The sequence below is a fragment of the Haliaeetus albicilla genome, chromosome 19 (assembly GCF_947461875.1).
Source record: "Haliaeetus albicilla chromosome 19, bHalAlb1.1, whole genome shotgun sequence".
NCBI lineage: Eukaryota > Metazoa > Chordata > Aves > Accipitriformes > Accipitridae > Haliaeetus > Haliaeetus albicilla.
Window position 1 is genome coordinate 18,296,803 of NC_091501.1, and position 27,789 is coordinate 18,324,591.

The 27,789-nt window shown below is 42.0% G+C and overlaps 1 protein-coding gene across 15 annotated transcripts in view; it reads left to right on the forward strand.

Moving 5' to 3' along the window:
- The window catches only part of SOX5 (SRY-box transcription factor 5), a 649,313-nt gene that overhangs the window by 470,674 nt on the left and 150,850 nt on the right, over positions 1–27,789 (forward strand). For 13 of the 15 annotated variants that reach the window (XM_069806597.1, XM_069806598.1, XM_069806600.1 and 10 more), the window contains one exon: positions 15,003–15,089. The exons of 1 other annotated variant lie outside the window; for it this stretch is intronic. In XM_069806597.1, coding sequence (XP_069662698.1) covers positions 15,003–15,089 — 87 coding nt within the window. Of the gene's footprint in view, positions 1–12,635; positions 12,880–15,002; positions 15,090–27,789 lie in introns of those variants that run through there. One more of the 15 variants, XM_069806608.1, reaches the window with a different exon arrangement.

Consider the following 27,789-nt stretch of genomic DNA (forward strand, 5'->3'; position numbering starts at 1 on the left):
CCCCACTGTCGTGGTTTAACCCCAGCCAGCAACTAAGCACCACGCAGCCGCTCGCTCACTCCCCCCCCCATCCAGTGAGATGGGGGAGAAAATCGGGAAAAGAAGTAAAACTCCTGGGTTGAGATAAGAACGGTTTAATAGAACAGAAAAGAAGAAACTAATAATGATAATGATAACACTAATAAAATGACAACAGTAGTAATAAAAGGATTGAAATGTACAAATGATGCGCTGGGCAATTGCTCACCACCCGCCGACCGACACCCAGCCAGTCCCCGAGCGGCGATTCCCTGCCCCCCCACTTCCCAGTTCCTAAACTGGATGGGACGTCCCATGGTATGGAATACACTGTTGGCCAGTTTGGGTCAGGTGCCCTGGCTGGGCATGAGAAGCTGAAAAATCCTTGACTATAGTCTAAACACTACTGAGCAACAACTGAAAACATCAGTGTTATCAACATTCTTCACATACTGAACTCAAAACATGGCACTGTACCAGCTGCTAGGAAGACGGTTAACTCTATCCCAGCTGAAACCAGGACACCCACAAAGACAGAAGAAGACAGAGCCAGGAATCCCAGCATTAAAGCTGCACGGATCTGTGCACCGATCTGCTCTTTGGGTTCTTTCACAGATCTGTTATTTGGTCCAATATGCTCTTCATTTACATATTTGGTCTTGATCTGAAGGAGCTATCACTCCCCAAAAGCACCCACTTTTACTGATCATTTTTAGGTCTTGCTGGATTGCATTCCTGAGTATAGGTCCAGCCCCTTATAAGGATTTGTCTTGCTAATTCTCAGATCACGCATTGTGATCCCTGTGTGCTGTTCCTTTAGTCAGTTAGAACCTAGTCAATCCTCAAGATTGTAGTCATAGAGGGAAGTTTGGGTTTGTTTTTTCTTTTGATAGGTAGATGTGGTCCCACTGAGGGTTTTAAGTATGAGGCCAGAGTCTTAGGAGAGACAGGGCAGTGATTAGAACTTCAGATTCATGAAGGCCCATGTTGTTAACCTAGGTGAGATTTGCTGCTTTCTGTACCAGTCAGAGCTTTTCAGAAGATGCCTTGTTCCTTTTGTAACCATGGAAGGTGGAAATAATCAAGACGAGAACGCAGATGTGAAGATCACTGGTACCAGATTTCTGGGTGATAAAACGAAGTGCAGCCTCTGCCCATTTACAGTAGAAGTCAGATGTCTCTTACCACCACAGCTAAGAAGTGAAGAATGGATAGGATCCTGAACTACAGATGTTGCAGAGAAAGTAGTCCCTTCTAAGTGGTTCTTTCTTCATCTGAACTTCTTCATCCTGCTTCTGTTCAGTTTAAGCCTCCTCTTCACTGATCTTACAGGACTACACAGGTGAATGCTTTGGAATTGCAAAAAAGAATTTATTTTGTTTATGAGAAAGACCTCATTTCAGTCATCCCCAAGCACTAGAGGCAAGCCTTCTCAAATAGGTACTTTGAGAGATCTGGGAGGATGAGCACACCTACTCCTCCCTTGTTTTTCGGTGGAACAAATTAGGTCCCAGAGCAACAAGGACAAGTTTGTTGGACAAAGTAGGAGAAGGCTAACTCGGTGGTGAGGGGACTGTTTCTTGTTTTAAAGTAACTTCCCTTCATCAGAGGAAATGTTGACATTCTCTCTGTTTCTGGGGTCTGCGTTCTTTTTACCAGGGAGAATGTAGTGCCTCTTGATTGTCATCATTGTGTAAAGAGCTGGTCAGTGAATGACCTTAATTCTTGGGAAGGTATTCTGTTCCTGTCCTGCACTCACCTTCCTGGACCTTGGTGATTGATGAAGCCATCCTGAATGCAGATGATCTTTCTTGTGGAACTGGACAACTATTTGCAGAGGAAGTTTTATCATCCTGAGGTGAATAGAGGAAATCTAAGTTTTCTAAAATAGTCTGAAAAAGTTCTGCTATAGGGTATGAGTAAGATTCCTCTCTGATAAAAAAGAAATATTTTGTCCCTTTAGAGTGCTTGCAATGATTTTTTGAAGGCATAGTTTATGCTTGAATCTGAATCCTGTTTTTTCTGATAGCAGAAGTTGATGTTACAGCTCTTTACCTCCTCTCTTTCATGTTTGCCCAGGCTGCTGCAGTTATCTATTGGATGGTTGGGGAGTGGGGGAGCTCAGTGTTTGTGATCATTTTCAATAGTCAGGGAGTGGCTGCAGAGTTGCCCTGACTCTCCTACTCCTTCAATGCATTGTGTAATATAACTATGTTTTGGATTTTGACAAATGAGTCCCCTTTCTTAGTCTTGTTCTCAGTATTGTTTTCTTTGTCTCTCTTTTCTTTTCCCCTCTTTGACTCTTCTGCTTTTACTTTCTGACTTTCTTTTCCCCTTGTCTAGAACTATTATGTTAAAGAGCTACGCATAACAGACTCTCTGATTTGTCTTCACTTATTTGGGGATTACCTGTCACAACTGTTACACGGCTGAACCACCCGTGTATCTCGATGTTATTCCCTAACTCGGGAAGAAAAATGCTCGATCAAAAGGAAACCCAATGTATTTCCTCTCCCTATTTATGCCGAAAATAACAGAGTCCAAAAAATCCATGAATGGAGACAAGTGAGAACAAACAGAACAAGTTGTCAAGGCAGATGGAATGCTGTACTTCGGTGGAGAAGCCTGTGTGCAAATCTTGGAAGATTATTTTAAGCAAGTCCAAAGATGACATTAGCTTTAATAATTTCTACTTAATTTGACATAATGATTCCATGCAAATATCGTTTACGTCACAACTAGCAGTCTGATTTACTGTGAAACTACCTGCACTTCAGAAGCTTTGATTTATAGCGTACGTCGTCTTTTTATTATTATTATTGTTCATATCTTTCTGGCATCTGGCAATCGATGATTGAGATTTTGTTTTCACATATGTTGTGCAAGAGGAGTTCAGGATGTGTAGTTGTTTAGCATCAGGCGTATGTGCTTTAATTCTCACTTCCAGTGGTAAAACAGTCTGTCATATTTTTAAAGAGAATAGAAAACTGAGCCTACTGTGTGTTTTCTTAGTTGTTTCAGGGGGATATCCTTTTCAATTTTCTATTTTCAATTTTTTAAATCCTTTTAATGGTTTTATTAACATCCCAAATGAGTGTTTTGTGGTTCTTTCAATGTTACCATTAGGTTCAAATTATAATAGTACACATTTACTCTAGGAAGTACACAGACAACCTGATGACTGTAGCCCTTTCGCTATACAATTATGTCAACTTACAATTTAAATAAATAGGTCCAGATGATCAAAAGATGTACATGCTCTTACCTCAATTTGATTGATAGCATATGACTCTAAACGAACCAGTTCTATGATATGTCAATATTTTGATGGGTTTTAGCATTATATTTTCAACTTTCAAGTGTATTTGTGCTTCCAGGTGACTGACTTGCTGGTTTACTGATTTTGTTTGGACATGGAATTGCCTGATTTGCCTTCATATTTACCTGGTTTGCCAGGACAGTGGCAATACAGGGTTTGCATTTGATGGAGCTTGTCTGTTATATACAGTTTGTTAACTGAGTAACCTCAACTAGTAAATATATGTGTACAAATGCATGTATTCATTATTAGGATCGAAAACATTGTGGCACATTTTTTTCTTCTAGCGGTAACAGGTCTGAGTACATTGTTTAAATGGGTGCAGCCATTTTCATTTAAGGGAAAATTAACTTTTCTTCCATCTGCCATTGTTCTCCGAAGAGGATTATAACACAGTCAGTGAAATGCTAAGGAGGGTAGAGAAAAATTACGTTAACCTCAAAAGAGGGAATGTCTTAAATTTATCGCCTAGCCTTGTAATTGTCCTGCAAAAACAAATCTGGGGGAGGTGGGGCCGGGGGGAACCTCTTCTTTCTGTCCAACTTCCACCTCCCCACAGTATTCTTACTGCCACTCCTGGCAGTGTAACTAACGGCTGGATCTGGATCTGGCCCTCCCCACCTCCGCTCCGCTGACATCATAAATTATCCAGATCTAAATGGACAACATTCATTAGCTGTGCACTTTACAGAAAGAGCAAGCTCAGGAGCTAAGCGCTCGCCCATTTTTATTAAAAGTTAAAAAGCTCCTTGCTGTCACGGAAAGGGGAGGTTGGAGGAGGTACAATGGAGGACAGTGCTGCAGAGCTAATAAATAAAAATAATAACTATTACCATTGGTTGAGTGACCCGGGGAGAAGAGCACTACCAAGCCATTTGTTGTTCCCTTTCACTTGTCAACAGCAGTGGCTTAAAAGCCTTCGCCATTGTTCGGGGCCTAATAGCACCTGTTGGGAAGATAGGAAGACAGCTGTCAAAAAAAGAAAAAAAGAGGCTGGGGGAGGAGGGGGGAAACCGACGATTAGTTCAGTAACATGCGCTTCGGTGCAGCTGCGGCAGGACGCGTCGTGGCTTCCAGTGGGAAGCGGGGCTCTGCCCTCCCGGCCCGGCCAGCTCTGTCCTCCGCGGTCAGGGCTGCCGGGCGCGGGGAACGAACGGAGGGGCGCGGGGACCGAAGGGAACGGAGCCGCGACAGGCAACCCCAAAAACCCCCAGAGCCCCACGGCAGGCCTCAAGAGCGGAAGTTGCGGCTTTGCGACAAGAGTGCTCGTTTCACTTTCTTGTTTCCTTTTTTTTTTCCTTTTTTATTGCTCTCCTGCATTGGCAGATAAGGCTCCTCTTCCCTCTTTGCGGAGGTGAAGGTGGCAGTAAGGAAGGCTGGGAGGTCAGGAGCCCCAGGTATCACGAGCTCCGTTTGCAGCTGATCATCTGGAGGCCAGAGCAGCATACTTCTTGGTGGCGGGAAATAATGGCCGTGGCAAGGGCTGGAAGACTATTTAGAAAATTGTCTCCTCAGCTTCATCACATATAGTCCTTGCTTCTGTCATTTTGAGGAAAATGATGAGCACTTCAGGACTCTTTTCTTTTTTTTTCCCGTTTTTAAAAAAGTTGCTCTGAGATTTTCAGGGAAAAATGCTGTAGTAACTGTATGTGAAGGGTTACGTTGTTGCTGTTGAATTTTGGATTTGAGAAGTGGAGTGGTTGAGCTTCAGAAGGATTTCCTTGAAATTCTAGCCAAACACTGTAGTTCTCAATTTATGTTTTACGGTTATTTAGATTATATACTTTTTGGCTCTCTTGGGGTCTTGTTTTAGGGTTTTTTCGAGAAAGCATGTAATTACTTAAAAAGAGACAGGTCGGCACTAAAGATCTTTTCTGTCAAAGGATAAAGCGTGGAATCTCCCTAGAACATCTTTAATGATGTGTCAGTACCCATAAAAAAGTTAGTGTATGTATAGTCATCTCGCTGAATGCCTTTTTTTAAGTCCTCTTGCTTATTAAGGATGTGCTGAAGATGTAAAAAATTAGCAGACCAAAAACATTGCCCTCTGTTAATATTAACAAGATATTACGGCCCTTTAATTAGAAACTGGCTCTGTTGGTAGCATAATACAAAAATGTATTTCAGGGGAATATGTATTTCAGTGGAGTATCTCTGTCCAACTGAGACAGAAAAATAAAACTGAAGTGAAATTTAATGGTATTTAATTCCAGATGTCTCTGTTTTTATGTTGTTACTCTTGAAATAGTCTCTGGAAATATTAAAACATCTTTGTGGTTTCAGAATTTCAGTGAAGCTCAGGCTTGGTATAGTGCCTCCTTCTGTCAACTGACACAGGGTTTTTTTGCTGGGTGGACCACTCCTGAGAAAATCAATTCCTTCTTTCATTTAGAGATGCCTGGAATTAAAGAGGCATTAGGATGTTGAAGAACACAGATTAAGACAAAATTCTCTTTTTTCATGCGTAGGAGAGGTTTTTTTCATTTTACTGTTTCCCTTCTTTTCATAAGGATTCCTACTAAGTGTAATTGTAGCATCAGTGAAAAGAAAAATAAAAAGGTTGCTGCTAAGGTGTCTGAAAGTGAGTTACTCTGATTCTTTTATTAATTTATTTTTTGTGTATCAGGGAAGTATGGGGAACACTTTTAAAATTTAACTTTTTAAAGTTTGGTAAGGTTAAATAACTTGCTTTGTTCTTGTCTGTTAATTTAATTAGGGGTGAAGAACGCAGTGGTAGCGGGGACTTGGGACCATTCTAAAGATTGTGTATGCTGAAAAAGATGTTCCAGCAACAGTTGTGCCAGTGAAATGCCACATTTGGCAGAACGTGTTCATGATCGGCTCTTTCGGCCAACTCACTGGCCTGGATCTCCAAAGGCAGTCAGAGCCTAATTCCTTTCCAGAATGAGATTTATGCTCCTGAATGCCTTTGGGAATCCAAAGCACTGAGTCCCAACAAATTTCAGTGACAAAAGATATATTGTCCTGTGCATGGCATCTAGTGCCATTCACAGTGCCTCTGTGTCCCCTTCTCTGGGGGACACAGTTGCTCTGCTGCAGAAATGGGAAAGGCAGAGGTTGAATCAATTTTCGAACTGGCCATATCCTACTATGTATTTGCAAGGACAAGGATTTAGATGGAGGGTAACAGCAGTGACTACAAACTACGCTGTTCCAGTGTTTCTTCGGAATAATTAAGCCGTAGTGGTTTTGGAGGTATCCTGCAAGTAACGTACCCCCGTCTCCATACAAATCTGAGGCAACCCGCAGCGGCTCCAGGCTTGGTGTGGAAGGCCAGATTCATGGAGGTGTGAGTGGAGCACGCCACTGTCCAGCTGCCCTGGCACACAAATAAGAATGCTACCCCCACAACAGTGGAACAGGTGGCAATTATCATATAGCAGCTTGCAACCCTAGATTATTATTGTTTGGAGGGTAATCAACGTACACTTAGTAGCCTTGATGGGGTCTGTTGTCACTAAGGTATGTAAGGCAATGAAGTATGTACGCTACAAGTTAGTGTGCTGGAAATAACAGAGATTGAGCTGGAATTCCCTGTTGTTCTGAGGTGAGAGAGGGGATGCAGGCTTGTTCCCTGACTCAACGCTGTGTTTGTGAAAGAGGCGGTTTTGTCGGGTATGCAAGCCTCGGAAGGGCTTCATGGATGTTTTATTGACGTAGACATTGTCAGTCCAGAAGAGTGTATGACAGACAGACTTTTAGAAATACCTGAATTTTTCACGTTCTGAAAGCAGACTCTATCCCGAAGCTGTATACCAGTGAAAGGGATGCAAGCTGAGAAAATCTTGACTGTTGCCTGTGTAACCCCCAAATGAACATAGACTCCGCTGCTGGGAGATTGAAGGACTGGGAGAAGGCATTACATGGCAGGCTTGATGTCTTTGCATTGTATGTGTCGTATCTGTAGTGCGACACTGCTCCTGGAGTAGGTGACCGTTTGTTGAAACAAGACAGCCTGAAAAGTACATAGCTAACGGTGCAACTGCCAGTGCATTCAGGTGATGGAAACTAGAAAAATTTCAGACAATAGCCTGACTGTTCCTGAGGGTGTAGTTGAACGAGATGCTGGTTTTGGCCACAAACCTAGCTTAAGAAGTCCCTGTGCCCGCCCCCCCCCCCCCCCCCCATCCTGCTTAGCCATGTGTTCCTGCCTTGTGCTGTGGTTTGCTGGCTCCTCACTTACATCCTAAGGGATAATTAGTTCAACAACTGGTAGTATAGTGTATCTGAAGACTATTCTAACTTTTTCTTCCTAATAAATGTCCGTGTGGTTTTAGGTAACTTTCTTGTAAGACTGGCAGTATGCATTGGTAAGCAGTTGTAATAATAACTGCTTGTATATTTGTAGATAGAGTAAAATAATGTTTTTAGTGGCATTCATAGATTACTGATTTTGATTTTAAAATCTTGAATAATTTCTTTATTGTGCTCTGGAACCTTTTCTGGCTATGTGAATTATTTTTTTTAGCACAAGAAGCAGCACACTTGTGCCAGAAATCACAATAAAAATGTCTTATCATTCATATAGTATATAGTTCATTAATGCAATATGATGGGTATTGCAAAAGAGAGCCAGCAACTTGAAAACAACTGTTGTATTATTAAGCATACACAAAATTATGCAAGTATGTGCAACAAGAATACTATGGTAACCTGATGTCATTGTGCACCACAGGTAACTACGGTCATCTGTGGATACAGAAGTTGATTTTGTCCTCTGAAATAAAATGCTGTGGGAGCTAACATGTGGCTGGGGTGGGACTGGAGATTGCAAGAGCAGGAAGGCTGGTTATCCCTGCCAGAGAAGGGAGCTTTTTAGTAGGTTTGGAAGCCACCCATGGACATATGTAGCCCAGCTGTTTTCTGCACAGTGGTTGTGATGGAGTGGTGTAGTAAGAGTCATACTATGATGTGCTGGCCAGAGCACCATAGCTTCCTAATATCTCATTGAAACTTGAATATTTTGCTCGGCTCTGTGAGTTTGTGCCCAAAGACCAAAAAGACATATTGTGTATAAAAAACCCCCCAAAAACCAACAAAGAACCCAAGGGCACACTACTTCCTGTCCAGTCAGAGAAGCCCCAGGTAGTATTGTATTTAGCACTACATTTTTGCTTATCACACCTGAGCAATTACGTCCTACATTTGAACAATATTTACATTTATAGAGGTGTTTCCTAGTGTCATCTCCAAAAGTTTAAAATGCTTTTAGACTGGTGAAAAAATGCAGTACTTCCTGGAAGGCAAGAGAAAAATGTATGTCGTGTGGTCTTTGATTTCCAAATTTAAATACATTCTGTGTTGTGCCTGCTCATGATTCATAGTGTCTTGCCTAGCTGCAAGTAGTTCCCTAAAAGCATGGTTCTGTTGATGGAGAACCATATGTGTATGCAGATGCTGTATGTCTATGTAACCTGCTGATACTAACCATTTCTTCATAATAGTTGCTTTATTTTCTTTGCTATGAAAATTGTTTCTCATTTTGTATAGGTAAGGCCTTCATAATAAAAAACGGGTGCATAAAAAGAGAAATATCTTGTGTCTGTATATGTGCTTGTCTGCTCTTTTAGAAGAAGAGTGAAAATCTGCCCTTAATCTTGTTTCCTGATTTAAACCAGAAAAGGTTTGTTGTGGTGCATGAATGCAGAACAGAGTGCCAGTCGGGTGGCACAGCAATAGGTGAGGGTTGTAGAAACGGTGAGTGGGAGTGTGGCCAACAGGTGTAACGTATTTATGACCGTAGCAGAAGAAAAGGGTGAATAATGGATGGAGGGTATTTGCCAGCTCTTTCATAATATAAAGGAAGGTGCTTGCCAGAAGTGGAAGGTATATCAGCCAATGCTGAAGTTTATTCATGATCATTTGTGCCGACCAAATACTCCTTCCTCTAGGAATGACATGTGTTGGCAGGAAATGTCTGGTGGTCTGGCTAGGTATTGAGCAACTGCTGGCTTCTCTCCACTCTGCTACACTTCATGTCATCATCCTTGCCGAGGCCAAACATCTTTCTTTTACTTCGTTCTAAGGAGTCTTTCTCTTTCATCCCAGGACAAGAGCTGTTCGCAGTAGTTGAGGGAGTAGAGGAGGGAGCACTTTGGGCATCTCCTTGAGAGAGCACCCATGCTCGGACACCCAGACGCCATGCAAGTGGGAGGCCCCGGGACTCGTATTGTTCCTCTAACTTGTGGTCGACTTACGTCAGCCTCCTTCCCTTTTATCGTAGTTGTCTCTTCCTTATAATGTCAGAGCTTTGCTCTCCCCTTTCCTCTTCACATATGGCTCTTCTGGAGACCCTCCTGTGGAGAGCCCCCGTCCCGCACCTTGTTACAGCATGATGGAATTACATGCCTTTCTCTGGAAGCGGGCAGCTGCATGAGACCAAAGTTTGCTTTTAGTAAATAATCAGCAGGAGCAGAAAGAGGTAATAGGAAGAGATTTGGCAGTGAAGACCATTCTAAGCTTTTATAAGTGGATTTCCAGGACTGTGACCCTGGAGCATGGATTGAAAAGAGCTACCGGAGAGGTTAGGCCTGAAGGGAACGCTGCGCTGTGGGACTGCGTTTTTGGAAGGCTGCCGAGGCAGGTTCAGGTACACGTGCATCTGCGCTGCCGCTGAAGTGAGAGTAGGATTAGGTCACTCCCAAAGGGGAGTTACAATGCCTGAAAAAATTAACACAACTTCTGGAAGCAGACTAAATTAAATAGAAGTCTAGCAGACAGTGCTAAAAATGGTGCCTCTTACTACAGCTTTGTAGCCTCGGCCACTTCCTGGAAACAAACCGCTCCTTTCTCAGTGTGAAAACTTTTTAAGTCTTTTAAGCAAATAAGTCAATGAAGCTATATTTAAACATCAACTACAGAAGTAGAGAGACAGTGGCATGCTTGTTAGCATACAAAAAGTTAGATTAAAGAGCGATTTTGTGTTAACTTACTTACATGCTTTGCTTTCCAGTACCGTCAGCGCAATTCAGCGTATGCGTACGTGTGCCCCAAACGTACAGATCGATGCACACGTGCACCCGTGCAGGCAAATCGGAGCGGTTAACGCGGGACTATTACACCACCGAGAAAGAGGTTTGATTCCGTGCGCGGAAGGCCTGCGTGAGAATTACTGGCTGCTGGCATCAGTCTCCAGGTCTCATTGTTGTAGATGAGAGAGTCAGCCTCGATGGAGCTTGGCACAGGAGGCAGGGAGGGAGGGAGGGAGGAGGGAGAGCGGCGGGGCCGGGGGGCACCGAGGAGCCAGTGTGCTGCTGCCACAATGGCTGGCACAGTCAGAGGGCGGTTCACCAGTGGGTATTGCCATACGCAGTGATGCGAAGAAGCATATGCAAGCAACAGAGGCAAGGGTGAAAGAAGAAAAACAAAATGCGCCGTAAATATCTCTAGAAAGAGCTAATGACTGATAAACGTGCTGAATAGAAGCAGCAGAAATAATTTTTGTGGATTAATTTGTATCTCTGTTAATTCAGTCAGTCTCCTCTTCACCAACATTTACTTAATGATTCCTCTTACGCTTTCCGTCTCGGTCTTTCTCTTTGGTGCCCTACCCGTAATCCTCTTCTGTAACAACACTTAACACTTTTCATAGTGTTTCTGGAACGAAAATGTTTCCCAAACATTAATGAATTACTGTTCACAAACAACCCGTGGACAAGTCTTTTTTTAGATGTATTCATGCTGTAGATGTATTCATACTGTGCTGTGGCTAGACTTGGAATTGTTTTACTGTGTGCCGTAGCACCTACGCTGCAAATAGGTACTGGGGGGTCTTCTCGGCTCACGTGGGGCTCGGAAGAAGAAGTGGGGCTAATCCCAGGTTCCTCTCAAATATGGAATTAAGAGACGTTCCGAAGAGTCATGATAGTCAGAACAGCAGGGCGCACTGTGTATAGCTTTTGGAAATGCTAAAATAGATTATCATGATACACAGTTGTCGTGATCGGATCCAAAATCTGTCACGATATACTTCAGATTTTGGATGTAGCAACATTGTTCTAGTGAATCCAAGAGGAGAGGAAGTGTTGGAGTAGGGATTAGGAAGAGCAGCTCCTGCGTGCAGGCCACCTTTCCCAATTTCAAGCTGCGCATTATATGTGCAAGCATTAAAAGTTTTACTGACTTTCTAATAAATCCAGAGAACGAGTGCATGGCAAACAAGATGCAGTGTTTATTTCTTTGCTTAATTTGAGAGCATCATCTTCCCAATGAAGTCGAAAAAAAAACCCTGAACAAAAGATGACTGTTTCTGTCTAATTCATGAAAGCTCTGCAGTTGTAACCTTTTAAACAGTTATTTAAGATGTGTAAATTTCAAATCTTTTTTTAATGGGGTCCATAAGTGACATAATAAATGTTTGTTTCCACGATACGGTGCATAATGTATTTCACAAGCAGTTACTGAAATGTGATAGGTTGAATACATGAGTAGCGTGTTTTATGCAAGTACAGTATGTTAACACGGTATATAACAGAATTAAACAAGCTGTAATTTAATATAGCTCTAAAGCTCTATAAAGCTATAGGGGCGGGGAAGCTATTGTCTTTCAGAATTAAAGTTCTGTTTAAGTATTAGCAGGAGGACAATTATTTGCTGATTCTCTATCAAAATTCTGTTGGAGCGCCTCATGTAAAAATCGCAGTTCAAGTCAAGAGAGGTTTGAAACTAACTTAGTACATCGATTAAATCCGATTACATGGGGGTTTTTAAAGGCAAAGGAATCCCTATAATATTATTTTAAATAGTTAACATACAGTGTTTCAACAGGGGAAGCGCTGATTAGATCACCACAAATCTATTTTATGCCATCAGGATTGCTGAGGGGCTTATAATTGTGTTAAATTTTCATATTACTCATATTCGCACATTAATGAACAGATGCATTGTTACTATTGGGATTTTGCCATTTGGCCTTTCACATCTCTAATCATGATTTCCTACTGAGATCTTTACCATTCTCGCAGAAATCCAGTCATTGATACATGGCCGTCCATCGCATCCATTATTCCCCGCTCGTTTGCCGCAGCTCTCCCGGAATCACCGGCGGAGTCAGGTTGCAGGGACACTCGCTGTGGTAACACGAGTCCCGTAACGCGGCCGGGGACTCCGCCGCCGGCTCTGCAAGATTTTTATTGACGAAGCCGCCCCCCCCCCGCAACGTAACACGGGGCCCCGTCCCGGCGCCGCTCCCCGAGCGGCTGCCGCGGTGGCTCGGCGCGGTCCCCGCGGCTCCGCCGGCCCCGGCCGCGGCGGGAGGAGGGCGGGGGGGGGCGCGGCGGGGCCCCGGCCGCCCCGGCGAGCGGCTACTGTAGCTTTAACGCGGCAAGTTAGACAGAAGACTTCTGTTTCTTTACGAGCGCACCACGGCGAATATTTTGTCTAGCTGCAGGGGAAAAGCTTTGTCGTGGACTTTGCTGACAATAGACTTAAAAGTAAGACGGGCTGCTTTTGGTGCCTGGAGGCTCTGGAGCCTATTGTCAGCTCACAATGGATGTCTATTGCCGCATTCCTGCTTTGCAAAGGTTTGTTAGCTTTTAATGACTGACAGCCCTCTACTGCAAATACCGCGTTTGCTCTGGCCTGTTTACACGCTGCTAGAGAATTTTTAGAAAAGCGCAGGGGAAGAGAGGAGGGGGGAAAAAAAAAAAAAAAAGGCAAGCGGCGGCGTTGATTTGACCTATTCAGATATGTTTGGCAAAACGGTTTCCTTCGTGGGTGCTCACGGGGGACGCCCAAACTTCCGAAGTAGCTGTGCAAGTGCCTAGAGCGCGGCGGCACCTCCGCATCGTCAGCCCCGGCACCGAGATGTTCGTCGCCCGGCAGCTTGTGCCCTCTCTTTCGTTAGGGTTTAATTGCAGTTTTAGGGTGTCTGACCGAAAACTTGCGCTCGGGCAGTCCCGGGTGCCCGAGCCGACGGTGAGCGCAAGGGGCGACCCTCGCTGCCAGAGCCGGCCGCTCCCGGTTACAGCGGAGAGAACGGGAGCGTTGCAACGTGTATAAAAATGTTAACCGGGGGGGGGGGAGGGGGGTGTGTGTGTAAAAAAATCTCCTGCGCTGTAAGTGGGATCCGGCCAGTTGCTGGCGAGGGGCCGGCGCGGGGCTGCGCCTCGGCGGGGTGTCTGTCCGTCCGTCCGTCCGTCCGCGCACACCCCTGCGGGCGAGGCACCGGGGGGGTGTGGGGTGTGTGAGTGTGGAAACCGAGAGGGCATCCGTGTGCCCGTGTCCCTGTCGTTATTTCTGCCTTAACGCGGCGCCGCGCGGTTTAACGGGAGTTCGGGCTCGCTCAGTCCGCGGGGGGGGCACAGGCTGGGGGGGGGGGGGGGGGGCGGCGAGGGCCCGCAGCGCTGCTTCCTCCGAGCTCCGAGTTGGGGCTTCGAGAAAGGAGGCAGAATTAGCCAAACAAGATAATGAAGGTTGCTCATAATGGTTTTTACTGTGGGGAAAATTAACCAGTTGCTAATAATTGTATGGTCTCTAGGCCAGACGGTCCCTTTGATAAGTTAACATGTACTCCCTTTATGCTCCTGGTAGGGGGTAAACAAATGCCTGAACAAATACAAATACACATAAACACAAATGTGGAGAATAGCAGTATATGTCTTAGATCCAGATAATAAGTGTGGGTATTGTTATTTAGATGGCGCATACTGGGACACTTATCTTTTAGTACACTCCATTTTCTAACTGAATGCAGTGCTAATCGTGGGATTGAAAGCTATTGTAATTGTGTACCCATCTAAATGCTGACAAGAATATACAATTACATTGTTTGGAATTGAGTTTAATGTTCGCTGAATTTTATTAGCATTTATATTTACTTATGCATTAAAATTCTACACAAAAAGAGGTCAGAATACAAGAGTTATAAATATCAGACCCATCCACACCCTCGCTGCGCTTTTCCTGAAAATACTGAACAAATATATTTTATTTTATTTTATTTTTAAAGGAAGTGATAGAATCTGAAATGAGCAAATAATGGGTTTCCATTCTAAGCAATGCCTTTTCTCCCTCTGGATTTTGCAATCTTTTAAAGCTTTTTTCATACCCAACTTTTTATTATTATTTATAATGTGCATGTTACCGGAAAATCTTTCCACAGTATGCTTACCACCACACGATGTTTAAACACACATTATAAAGTGGATGTAATTGTAAACACTCAGAGGGATATAATTACATGTAGCAGATTTAGGAGCTAATTCTTTGCTTCTCTCTCTCTCTCTCTCTTTTCCCTCTCTCTCTCTCTCTTTACTCTGCATTTTATCAACATAATTATTTTTTTGACTGCAGACTAACACCCAGAAATTGACAGGCATCCATTATAGGCAGCAACTTGTTCACCAAATTGAAAAACAATGAACTGCAGGTTTATATGTGCCCATTGTCATACAGAATTACCGGGGCTTTGTTCCACAAGAGGAAAAAGCTAATGGTTTTGAAACAGCAGGTGACAAAACACATTCTTTTTTTTTCCCCCTTTTTTTTTTCCCCTCCCCTCTTATCAGTTTGTTGATGAAGTCATTACGAACTGGGGGCCAGAATAGGGTTGGCCTTATTTTTAGCAGATAGACTTTTAATGAGTTCTATTGTGGAGACAGTCATGTTGATTTGCTTACATTTTTTTTCCCCCCCCTTCACTCAGAAACTCCCAGTATTGAAAAGCTACTATCAAAGGACTGGAAAGACAAGCTTCTTGCCATGGGATCAGGGAACTTTGGAGAAATAAAAGGTAATGCTGTTTCTGTGCTAAAGCAAATTGAGAATGAATATACAGCTATCACTGGCTTTATGGAACTTTGTTTGTTTGCTTCTCTTCCCCTCCCCTTGAAACACTGTAATTTGGCGCTTAAATTAAATGTATGCTCTCCATCTGTGATAATACAAATAAATGAAATGGTATGTTGCCCTAAGTGAATGAACTTACGTAAAGCTTTTGTTGCATATATCGTTCTGTGTATAAGAGGACACATCCTATTGCTGGATTGGAAAAAAAAGTCAATTCACATATCAAACACAGGCTTGTGTGGGATCAGAGTATAGCAGAGCTCAGCTTCTGAAATCTGAGGGTGATCAGAAGTCCTTGTTAATTTTTGGACAGATTTTGATGATGTAGTTTTTTTGACTTTTCTGCGTGCAGGAGGGAAAAAAAAAAAAAAGAGCAAAGTTTGTGTAATGATACCTCTAGGTACCGAAATTAGCCAGTGCAGATTTTAAAAGACAGTGTACAACATCTGTGCACTAAAGCATGTTCTTTTAAAGCCGTGCTCCAGAAGGAAAATGACAAAATTTGACCACTCTCCAGCAGCAGTAGCTTCTGCTTTGCCAAGATATTTCCCCATTTTATGTATGTGAGGTCATTTTAGGGAACCTGTAGTTGTTTGTTTTCGTGTAATTTAATATTTTTATAGTTCTTCTTCAGTGCTTGTGATGAGGAACCAAGTCAAAATGTATGTGTGTCAAAAATTTTAGTTTCCAGAGCAGCCATTGTCACTCTGAAAAGAAACAGTGACTCTGATTCTTCTCCCATTTATATCAGTGTACATCTGGAGTAGCAAAATCTAAGCCAATGTTGTTTCGGAAATTTGAAAGTAGAATGAGATTAAAATTAAACCCTTCTTTTATGTTTATAAACTAGGTTTCATTTCTCTCCATTATTTTTGGTTTGTTTGCTTACTAATGGTGTTCCTGATACCGAGATCCTCGTTCAGGCAGCCTCCCAAACCCCGTGCCTGACAGGTTTAAGGGCCTTCTGCACAAGAGATGGGCAGTATTCAGTAAAGGATACCACAAGACATGCTCTCAGAGGTTAATGTATTGGTATGCGTGCAAAGACAATGTTATTTTAATTATATGTGCCTTCCAGCTTGTCACCGATAAGCCACCAGCATTAGTTTGTGCTAGTCCACTGACTTACGCAAGTAGGAAAGTATGCCACTTGCTTCCCCTAGCTTCTCCCTAAGAGGCTGTAATTCAAAAATATATATTCATTACATATGTAGAATAACTTTATAACAGAAGAGAGTGCTTCGGCCCCAAATAGGCTGAGATATTATTATAACAGAGGGCCAAACCCTGGGTTCTTTATTTCCGCTGAGCACGTTTTCTCCACGTGCGTAAAGCAACAGGTCGTAAAGAGGTAGGGTAGCCACTGGGCTTCTCTGCGAGTGCTGGTTTTTAAAAGCATATAGTTTGAAAGTAACATCACCGCCTGCCATGAACTGCTGCATCTTTAAGATGCCCAAAGTAGACGGGCGGCTTTCATACCCGCTTTTGGGTGTGTATCCCAGCAGTTCTTGCATGTAGTTTGGAGCCTCTTTAACCCTTGGTATGCTGGAGCCCTGAGAAGGACTCGCAGTGATTCACCTCTGCCTTTGGACTCGGTAAAGCTGCTCTGAAAAGTGCAGCGCGCCGAGAAGGCGGTCTGTTCCCAGTCCCTATGATCTTGTTCTGTTGGAGGGCAATCTTTTTTCTCCCTTCCTCTCTTCCCCTTTCACAAGCTAAACTTGAAAGCGGCAGCAGCAGCTATATGCTAGCACGAAAGAAATTCAACAGTCCTTTCAGTCTTGCCTGGGGGGAGGATGGGGAGCAACAGCAGAGCCTCAAAGAAGAGTTTGCTTTGCTTTAATTTTTGTTTTTTAGCTTCATATTTTGAACACAAGTCGAGTTATTGTTCTGTAGCTCTGTTCAAAAGCCTCACATCTGAGGCTTTTTAGTGCAACTGTGGTGTCTATGGTTGGGGGCATGGTTATTAGGTGTTTGGATCAGGTTTGGCAGTAAGCTGTGAAAACAGGCACTGGTTTATTTTTCCTACTGACTGCCGTGACAGTTGCAATTATTGTCCATTGTTCCTAGGTGGCTAGAAAGGAGGGAGGATACAATAGAGCATTGCCCTCTGGGGGTAAATGAATTTGACTTACAGGTTCTTGGGGGGTCAGGCAGGCCGATTATTTAGCGCCCAGGAATGCGGTTTTCATGGCACCGCCGGCCATGAGCGGCCAAGGAACAATGGCTCAGCTGTACTGCAGCTGTATTTAGCCAGGCAACATGAAAGGTGTGCAAGTTGAGCTGCTTTATACTTGCTTACGCGTGTACAAACACACATATATTATGCTGGAAAATGTTTTTGTCCGTCTATAGGAATGTAGGGTTATTAAGTTTTCCAGTTGTGATTTTTTAATTAACTTCCCTCTGTATTTGGCCTGGCAGCTGCATTTTTTTTTTCCTCATTTCTCTATTAGTGATATTTGGAAACCCCGCGCAAGTAGTGTCTTATTATTAATACACCCTGGAATGCGGACAGCACTAGAAGCTGTACTGCCCAACTGTCTTATGCACTGAATAGTTTTTTCCATTTAACTGTTCAAAATTTCATTGTGTTTTTCATTAGATCTGGGGGAGTTTTAGTACGTCATGTGCTAAAGTCTCAGCACTAGGCTACATATTGTTAATGCCCAAGTCTGTGTTATTACCATTGAGTTTTATTCTCTGGGAGAGATTAAAAGAAAGGGAGATGAAGCGGAAGACTTTATTTTCTATTAGTGTTATTTCTTTTAAGTTAGAAAGCAGTAATATTTTATTAAAGATAGGGGAGTTGGTGAATGGCTGGAAGTCACCAGACTCCCACGTTTTGTACTCGGTCATTCCTCTTAGCTGCTTTGTTACTTTCGGCAGCTACTTTAAGCCCCCCTTTCTTCATCTGCATGCCTGTAAAAATGGGAGAACCATCACGGAGTATCTGCAGAGGTCTAGCTGCAAACTTCAAGATCAGAGTTAGAATGATCTATATATGTCCAGTTACTAATGGAAAAGGAAATGTAGTATTTCATTCCAGGGCTTGACTGAAAGGTACTGTAATGGAATACTCTTATACTTAAAATGGGGCAAAATCTTGAACCTTTCATGTCTGTAGAAATTTTAACTCAGATGCCTCGCTTTGTTTAGAGAGGTAGTCTGGGGCTAAATAAAGTTTGGCACTGCAGATTTCTTAAGAAATTTTGTTTTGGAATCCATGGAATTTTTACTCTGTTCAAAACGAGTCAGTCTGCAGTAAAGCCTACAAAACAAAACATGCCGTTAAATTGAAATATTTTAAAATAAAGCTGTAGAACTGTGTATTGAATTGGTTAAAGCCTGTTCAAACTTACTTATATCCATCATATTCAAGAACAGGGCTCAAAAGGCCTCTGGATTATTCATGGATAATGCAGTTTATTGGATTCAGTGGAGCAGAGAGAACTTCAGGTCTCTAACTGATCATCTGCAGGAAGGAAAATTATACCCCCTTTCTGCTTTCAGCATAGCCACCTGATATCTGTGCATTGCAGGGTGAAAGTGGTTGCTTTCCTCCAAAGCAACGTTACCAACTGCGGCCGATGCAGCATGTAGGGCGGGCCGTTGATAGGAAAAGGTGCAAGAAGTGTATTTCCATGCTCTTCAATGTCAGCGGCCATCCCTATACTTAGAAAATGAACATGACATTTCTGTTTCACTGGTGCTGGGCCTCCTCTGAGCAGACTCCGGGAACGGTGCTGGCCCCCCGGGTGGCCAGGTGCCTTAGGAGGTGAGGTGCGCAGTCCTGCTAACGCTGGTGTGAGTGAAGCAGCTTTAACCATGATGAGAGCTCTTTTTAAAACTTCCTTGGTGTACACAAAGCCTTTCTGCTAATCTTGTCCATCTCTCGCTTATCGAGAGTTGTCAAGAAATAATAATACATATTTTATATGTTCTCCACTTAGCTGATTTTGAATAGGTGTGTGGAACAAAAGTCTGAACTGACTTTTGTTCCTAATCTTTCTGCATTGGTCTTCTGTTGAAGTGAAGGCATTGTTAACAATGATTGCGCCTGAATCTCCCAAGAAAGACTGGGCAAGCCTGAACCTGATATTTTTTTTTCGCTGTTTGAAAATCCTTTTCTGTTGTACAGGTTGGTTCCTAACCAACTCAGGTGAAGTGTTTTCTGCATTCGCTGTGAAAGGGATCATCATTAGGGTGAAATCAGCTCTTCGTTGTATCCACTTAAATCTAGGTGACTCCAAAGACTGTACTGGAGTAACCACAGGTTTATATTTGAAAGCAAGATTAGCCCACCAACCCTAGTCTTTAATGCACGATAACACAGCCATTTGTTTTGTGTGAGAAACTGGGTTCCAAGTTACGTGCAGTATCAGTGCAGGTATTACACCAAGCTGTGTTTGATGTGCGCTAGAGCTGTGTTTGCTGAAGACTCTGATTTTGCTTATATGTTCGGAAGGTGGGGCATGGGAGAGTACGCAGTGAACGGTCTTATGACTGCCAATAATGGATAAAGGGAAATAATCCATTCAGCGATACTATAGCTCATCAGAGCCCATGAATTAAAGACATATGTTATGTAGATTCAATGTATGGATTAAAACGGATAATCTGGTAGGTGACACACAGAATCTTGAGATAAGTGGGCTATGCAGATTCGGTATATGGATTGTGACGGATAATTCCATTTAAGTAATGCTGGACAAGTTGAAGACAAGTAAGCTTCGGGTAGCGCTCAGGTTATGTGCAGTAATCCAGTGAGTGACACTTTGGATCGCATAATCTGTAAACTGAAGACAAGGAAACTGGGGATTCTGCATTTAGATGTGGACAGGAGGAAGGAGGGGGAAGGGGGAGAGAGATTATTCGTGGGGAATACACTGGGTTTAAACCTTTGACTAATAGAACACAGATCCCCAGGAGATGTGTGAAAGCTGCACACTTTCTTAGGAGCTGTGTGAAGTTTGCATTTGCAAATTAATGGTTGAAAAACGTTTACAAACTTGTGTCAGATGTGGACGTTTTGCATTATTTTTTGTGGCTAGTATTGTATTTGGAGTGGGGAGAGAAGGAGGGTGAGAGAGTCATAAATGAAGGAGGTAAGAGATGTCTGGTTGTCGGCTTTTAACTGTGATAAATTCAATATTTATTGCAACCTACTTAGTGTCTTCTTCTCTGTGTTTATTTTTTGGGGGTGTTTTAATAGTAGCAAATTGCTGACAGCTTTAGTCCTTTGTTAATACTTCCAAAGTGCTGGCGGGGGGGGATCCTGCGCAGTGGCATGCAGGGGAACCTAAGTTTTGAGAGGAAATTTGGCAGCTGCTGGAATAGTGGAGGTTGATCACAATGCAATATGATACTCTCAGGCTGCAGAGAAGTAGACAGTGCCAATTGAGCCACACCAACGCAGAACTTCTTTCAGGCCAAATGAAAGCCTGAGATGGAGACTGTGACTGGATGGAGCTGCTCCTATTTGACCCTAGAACGGGAGGTTAGTTGAGGGTAGTATCTGTGGAAGGAGGGTTGGAGGAATCTTTTTTAAAGCATGTAAAATGCAAAAAACACGTGAATTTGTGAAAAAGCAGCAAATTTGGGCTGTTGCAGATTTGTATTTTTTTTTACATAAAGGTACTTAATTTGATCAGAAAATAATCAAGTTCTATTTAAATCAAATACAACTTTTATGTTTAGGAAGTGATTATTAATAGAGAAAATAGAATAAAATCAAACTAGTAAGTAGCAAATGCCAATGGCTTTGTTTTGTTTGAACATACGGAGGCCAAACTACTATATTTAAAAATCGTTCGGAGGGTTGGATGACAAAAGGGACCTAAAGCAGTTCTTTGTACTAAAATTACCTGAAAGATGTGCTGATAGAGATGAATGTTGCTGAGCTGCAACTACCAGTTTGTCAAAACAAAGCAAATATACATACACATGCATATTTTTTACTGTTTTTCCTGCTGCTGCATAAAATTCCAGCAGCAAATGCTATTTCTCTAGCCTAGTTCTAGCTTGTTGTCTAGACAGTAAAACAATGAATAACCTCTGAGAAATAGTCTCAATACAAATGTTGTCTATTCCTTTTGTAACCTTGACAATAAGTTGCTAACCTGGTTGAATACCAAGCTTTGTTTGCAGTCTACTGTACCAAAACTTTTTCTGACAGCAAATAAAGAATACTCAGTGACAACTTCTTTCCAGCGTTGCGAAACAGTAATGTGCTGGTCTGTTATAGAGCAGACGGCTAAGTTTTTGTCCCCACAGAATATTAATTCTTGAGGGTAGTAATGGCAAAAGATGGTAATTGTTCATCATTTGTTTTTATTCATTCTGCAAAGTCTTCCACTGAAACCTAAAAGATTAAGACTGTCCGTATGCTGAAATAAATAACTTCCTTCTAGCTTGCTGTTCTAAAAAGGATTTTTGTTTTTCAAACAGAGAAGATTCATTGCATAAATCTGTAGTTACAGGGAAATCAGTCTGAATTCTGGGCTTTTCTTTCCTTATTTCTTTTTCTGGTGGCTGTGTCTTGCTGAGTAAAAAGCAGTCAAAGTTTTCTTTTATTATGCTGACTTCCCATATCAATCAGATGAAGTAATTTAATTTAGCTAGGTGGGTAGTTGTAAGTGATGGCAGTCATTGTGTAGTAAAGTTGGCTTAAATACTTAATGAAAAATGCCAATTTTTAGATGTTTATGTCCTGACAGCTCCAAGATTTACTGGCCTGAAAAGCTACATGCCAGTCCATAATAAAACACTCTCTGAGGTATTGATTTGGGAAGCATCAAGGAAGTTTGCACACGTGCACAAGCCCATACCCACACCCACCCACCAATATAACCAGCAAGTACGTAATTTAAAGTATATACTCATTGCTTGGTCACAAATATTTGACATTTCTGTTCAAAGACAGAGGAAAGAAGAGTTTAAATTCTGAACTTACCTCAGCCAGTTAGATCTGTTTATCAGACTTTGTTTCCTGAAGGCACGTAACATCAGCTCCCCATTGCCTCACATATACAACTTCGGGTGACGTCAGCAGCGCGGCCGTCTGTGCAGCAGGGGGAGAATACTCCTCTTCAAAATTACTGTGTTATAAATAGATTTTTGGGGGGGGGGGTATGACAAAGATTAGTTTGCTTTTAAGTAGAAGACGACTAGGTGGCCTGTCTATTTTACTTTCCTGATTTCCTTACTAAGCACAGTAATGTTGGGTTTGGATTTCTAACGTGGCAGAGCAAAGGTAAAACTGGGGTGGGGAGTGGAGAAATTAAAATAGTTGACAATGGGATGAGAATGAAACTCAAGATACTGGAATAAAACCCTCAAGAAAAGATACTTATTTTATGGACTGCTGATGTTTCTATTTTTCCTTTGGATATAATAATGTTAGTGCCAGTAGGAGTTTAATTCTTCTGAGGACAGCTTAGTTAACAGGCTGTTCAGTTTGAAAAACCTCCTTCTCGGCTCTTTTTCAGTTTTGTATGAAAACTGTTACGTCCCTAGCTTAACAAATCACACTGAAAAAACACACCACTGCAGGAAATACTTGGAGGTGACTCAGTTTTTAGCTGATGTGGGGGCTGTAGTTATGGTCTCATTACACTGTTGTTCTATCAGAGTAAAGTTACACAGAAACTGTGTCGTGGCATGGTTCTGTTGCTTGGTTAGTTGGATGGCGTCAACAATTGTTTCATTCATAGGGTCCCTTTGGCTAGAACCCTACCTGGTATCAAATTGGGTCAAGCAAAGATTTAATTAATCTGTTTTAATGTGTATCCCTGTTAAAGTCAGTGAGGACATTCTTGGCCTTAGTGAAATAATTCTAGTGGTGACTTCAGCGAGGCCAGCAATAAAATGGCTTACGGCACGTAAAGTTAAGAATGACTTAAGGCAAGTTGCTAAAAACTTCATGCCTTAGTTTTCTCTTAAAAAGAGTAACGCATACCACTACCTTTCTACCTGCTCAAAGTCTTTAAGAAGATCAATTAGCTAATGCTTTGAAATTAAAAAATGCTCTATACTGAATGCTCTAATTATTATTATACATCTTAACATTATTTGAATACGGAGTACTTCAAAATATTCTTATTTCCATTTAATGTTTCCCCCCCCCCCAAAGCTTTGCAGATACAGGAGGATTTTTTTTTCTTTTGTAACCATAGTTAATGATATGAATTTAATACAATATTATTGTGTCTTCCAGGCTTTGTACTTGCACATTGTTTTCTTTGATTTTTGTTTGAAAGACGGATACTGACAGTTCAAAAGCTATTTACGTAATTACTTTGATAGTAAACTGACTCGGGGGATAAATTTCACTGTCTGTATGGGTGTGCTTGAGTGTGCACGTGAGCACCCCTGATTGATAACAGTCCTAGCAGTTTAATTGAGATATGTTAGAGGGATTGAGGACAGCCTTGCCACGTCCCTGCCCCTTGCAGAACACGCTGGCTGCCGCATGGCTGCAAGTGGATCTGTAGGCTGGCTGCAAGCAAACATTCTCATTGCTTGAGCATTCGCAGCAAAAGCTTAAAATGACTGTTAAAGAAAATATTGGCTTTCCTAATTTCTCATTTACATTCTCATTCTGTCTAATAAATTATAATAAAGTATTTACTGTTTTGATCGCAAAAGCGGTTTCTCTGCCTTTTTTTTTGCTTTGGTTCTGTTTTGGGTGGATATGCCAAGGTTTCTCCTGCTCGTTTTCTCACTTTAAGTGTGTCATTTGGTCATATTGGTGTCTTCATTCTAATGTTTATTAAAATGTTACTGTCACTGCCAGTCTGAGACTGTGAATCAGAACTAAGAATGTGTAATAGTTTATTTCACATTTGAGTAAATTTCTTTTACTACTTAAACACTATTATGGATAGTGTTGATCTGAGATGAAGTTTAGGTTTGGCGATACAGAATGCCACTAATTTGAGTCTTCTTTTATTGCCATCTGCTGTGGGTGTTGCATCCACAAACATGGGTTTTTTTTCTTTCTGAATCTCTTTTTGTGGTGATAGAGAATAAGCTGACGCATCTGGAAAGCATCTTTTCTTGGGCCATTCACTATATCAACCCATAGTGTATACTTTGATGCTCTCTTGCCTGAGTTGTTTTGATAAGTTGTGAAAAATCCACATTTTGCCATGGCAGTGATCAAGTACAGAGAGAACAGTATGAGCACCTACTGCAATCTCCTGAAAGGCAGGTGGCCTGGTGGTTAAAAGCTGTGTTAAACATAAACTGTGCAATATCTATTTGTTGTGGATCTGACGGTAATTAAGAGTAATTTTTGAGACAGCCATTGATGTAAGCCGCTGTCCTTTTACTCCTCACTCAATACCTGTGTGAATTGGTCTAGCTTGCTGTCAAGTTGTACACTGCAATAATGGGCACTTGTTTTTTCTCCCAGCCATGCTGCATGGCTAGCGTGAAAGCACTGCAACCATACAGATAACTCTGTGCAGAGCACGGGCCAGCTCCAGAACCATTCACAACTCTGTACTACTTGGAGCAGCTCTAAGTGAGTTTAATAACGAAGCGGCTGAAGGTAGCTGCTGGGGCTGGTGGCTTACGCTTACTGAGGTTTGCACTGCCTCCCAAGTTCTAGCAGTGTTAGCAGCCGCGGGGATAGTTCATTAATTCCGAAGTAGTGTGATTTAAGCAACTGTCTACGCGGTTGGTGTTATAGTTACTTAAAATACTAACGTGTTTTGCCCTGTAAGCTGCAGAATTCTTAAATGGAAATCCTTCAGCTGCCAAGACAATTCACACGATGATAAAGGTTTTGATCTCATGCAGGTTAACAGAGAGAAAATAGTGGTGATAGGACAGACGTCCACCATCCTTGCCTACCCACAATCTACAGCATCTAGAAAGGGATACAAAAATGGCAACTGGTGCTCTATCTCTGCAGCGCGTTCTAATATGGCAGAAAAAATTCCCATCATTGAATGTACTTACATAGTACATTCAACAACTGTTGCCCTCAGCTCGCTATAACATAAGTAACGTCAAGTATCCTTTGGCCTTCATTTGTTATGCAAACTAAGTAATTTATGAATGGCAACTGTGAAATGGCAGGTTTGTTGGCCATTGCCACGAAAGAAATTATAGAAAAGGTGCGCTAGGTAATAAGGGTAACATGAAAAATACCAAACTTAAACTAAATGCAAACACTTTACGTTATGGTCAGGACAGTCTGATTCAAGTACTTTTCTTCTCTTTAATTTTCACACTTTTATAAGCCACCAGTTGTCTGCAAGAAACCTCAAAACTACCTGTGATTGATCATCAGTGGGCCTTATATGGATACATGGGTAAGGCAAGAGGAAATCTACCCCAAAACTCACCGTCTCCCAGTAGACCTACACATCTGATCTCTCTTGCCTGTGGTTTTGTGCAGATCACTTGAGAATATGGCTATCCGAGTACTTATTTTGCAAGGAATGGTACCTTAAAGAATTGAAATTATAATTAAGTATTAATGAAGTTATTGGAAGGATGGGCTAATCACATGAAAATATAGTGTCTACTAAGCCATGTTTTCTAGAAAGTATTCTCCAACAAAAGTGTTTTTTTTTAAAGTTGGCAGTGGTAAATTCTCCCTTTCAGTTCATTAGCAAACTAAAATTGCTCAAGAAATAAAATGCAAGAAGGCTGCCTTTTGTCAGACTACTTCCACTCCAGTTTATAAACCAAAGGCATTATGTATTGTACTTACTAAGTTAGTACATAAAGCACCCGCTTTGCCCACCTCAAAGTTTCTTTAAAAACTGAGTAATAGTAAAGAGATTGAGTTTAGTGGATTTGTCCCCAGCTGCACTGCTGCCATGGGCCTGCAACTCTGGTGTCTGCACTGGCTCTTCGTTACCCTTAGTTCATCCAGACTTTCCTCTTGTTCCTGCCATTTAAATAAAGATGTTGTTTTTCCAGGGAAGAAGTTTTTTTCTCCTCTCTAGGTAAATCAGATTAAAGAAGAAACTGCGGTAGGCGGATGGCCCCGCGGTTGTGCAGTTTTTTCGTGTCGCGGTCAGGGCGGTGGCACGTGGAGCATTTTGCTCGCTCTCTTGGGAAGCGCAGCCTGAGCTCCGGAGCACAGGGCTGGATATCAACATTTCTTTTTCTGCCGCTGTTGGTAACTAACTCTGTGACCCCTCTGTCTGTCGGTTTACACATATGGAAACATTTTTCCACCTTTCAAAGGTGTGGTGGGGATTAATTTAACTTTACAAAGTGCTTTTTGATTCCCAACTGAAAGCTACTGTAGGAGCTCAAAATACACTGATGAACCAGTACTGGCTGAAGATCTTTGATGCGTGTCAGCGTATTTGTCAAACAGTTTATTTGACAGTGGTTTCTTTTTGCTTACTCTAACTTCAGGACTAAGCCAATCCTGTGTATGCCTTCTCTCTAGTTTTTCTCCTTCTCTCTCTTGCACACACCGATCAAGTTTAGAATAAAATATCTGCTGAATAAATAATTAAAATATTTAGGTTTCAAATGTTTCAGTGTGCCCTGCATGTTATACTGCCAGTATCAGTATACTGGTAGTCTTCATTAGATGAGCATTACAGTAAACCAACGTGCTGGCTGCAGATAGGACAAGGAAGGGGCTGCTTCTAGAATAATTCTTCTGTGCCACTTGGACACATTGCACCCTTTTTCCTAGGGAAAAACAAATGAAGGATGGGAGAGTGGCAGTAGACATTTCTGATTAATTGCATGGCCAGGTGGCAAATGCATTACTTGTAGCAGCTCTCTGTCTCCCATGTTTGAAATAAAAATCATAAGTTGAAAGTGTTTTCTTCAGCAGTGTTAGTATTTTAGCACTGGCTTCCATTCTTTCTCACAGCTTTTAACAGAACAGGTTTAAAGTCCTATGGTTTCTGTTTCAGTGTGTTTCTCAAGTTTCCAGCTTCTGTACCACAGTTTTTTTGGAGGCTATATCTGAGAATATTCTGCTGTAGCTCTTTGTTATATGATGAGAATATTTTCACATAAATCTCTACCATCTTAATAAAAAGTTAATCAAGTTACATTTTGTTCATATGAAAATGTTGATTCATTATGTTTTCCCACATGTATATGGCTGCGTACAAATGCATTTAAGGGCTTGGACTTGGCTGACGTAGGAAATGGAATGTTGCTTGGGAGTGCAAGGTTGAAATTAAGTGAATGTAAATTAAACTATCAAGCAAAGAGCCCTAACAGTGACACCTCTAAGGCTGTGCTACAGTCTTCCAAAGAAAGCAGTAGATGATTCACCATTTCAGATATTTCAATCCAATCTAGAAGGCTGTAGTAAATATATTGTAGGGAACATTCCTGCACTGGCAGGGGGGTAGACTAAATGATCTATTACCAGTAGCTCTTTTCCATGTCTGACTGATAGTTGGCTAGGAACATGTTTAGTATAGTCGCCAATTTTTCTTCTTTTTTTTTTTTTTCACTTGGAGAGCACTGGTGACATTGGCAGAAGAATGCTTCCTGTGTTTGAGAAAGGTTTGTGTGGCAGGGTTGTCCCAAAAGCAGGCTATTTTCAGAGGAGACATAGACACTGATAGCCTTAATCCTTTCCTAAAGCTTTTTTGAGAAAGGGTTTCACAGGATCTGACTCATGTGAGAGGGTGTGGTGATAT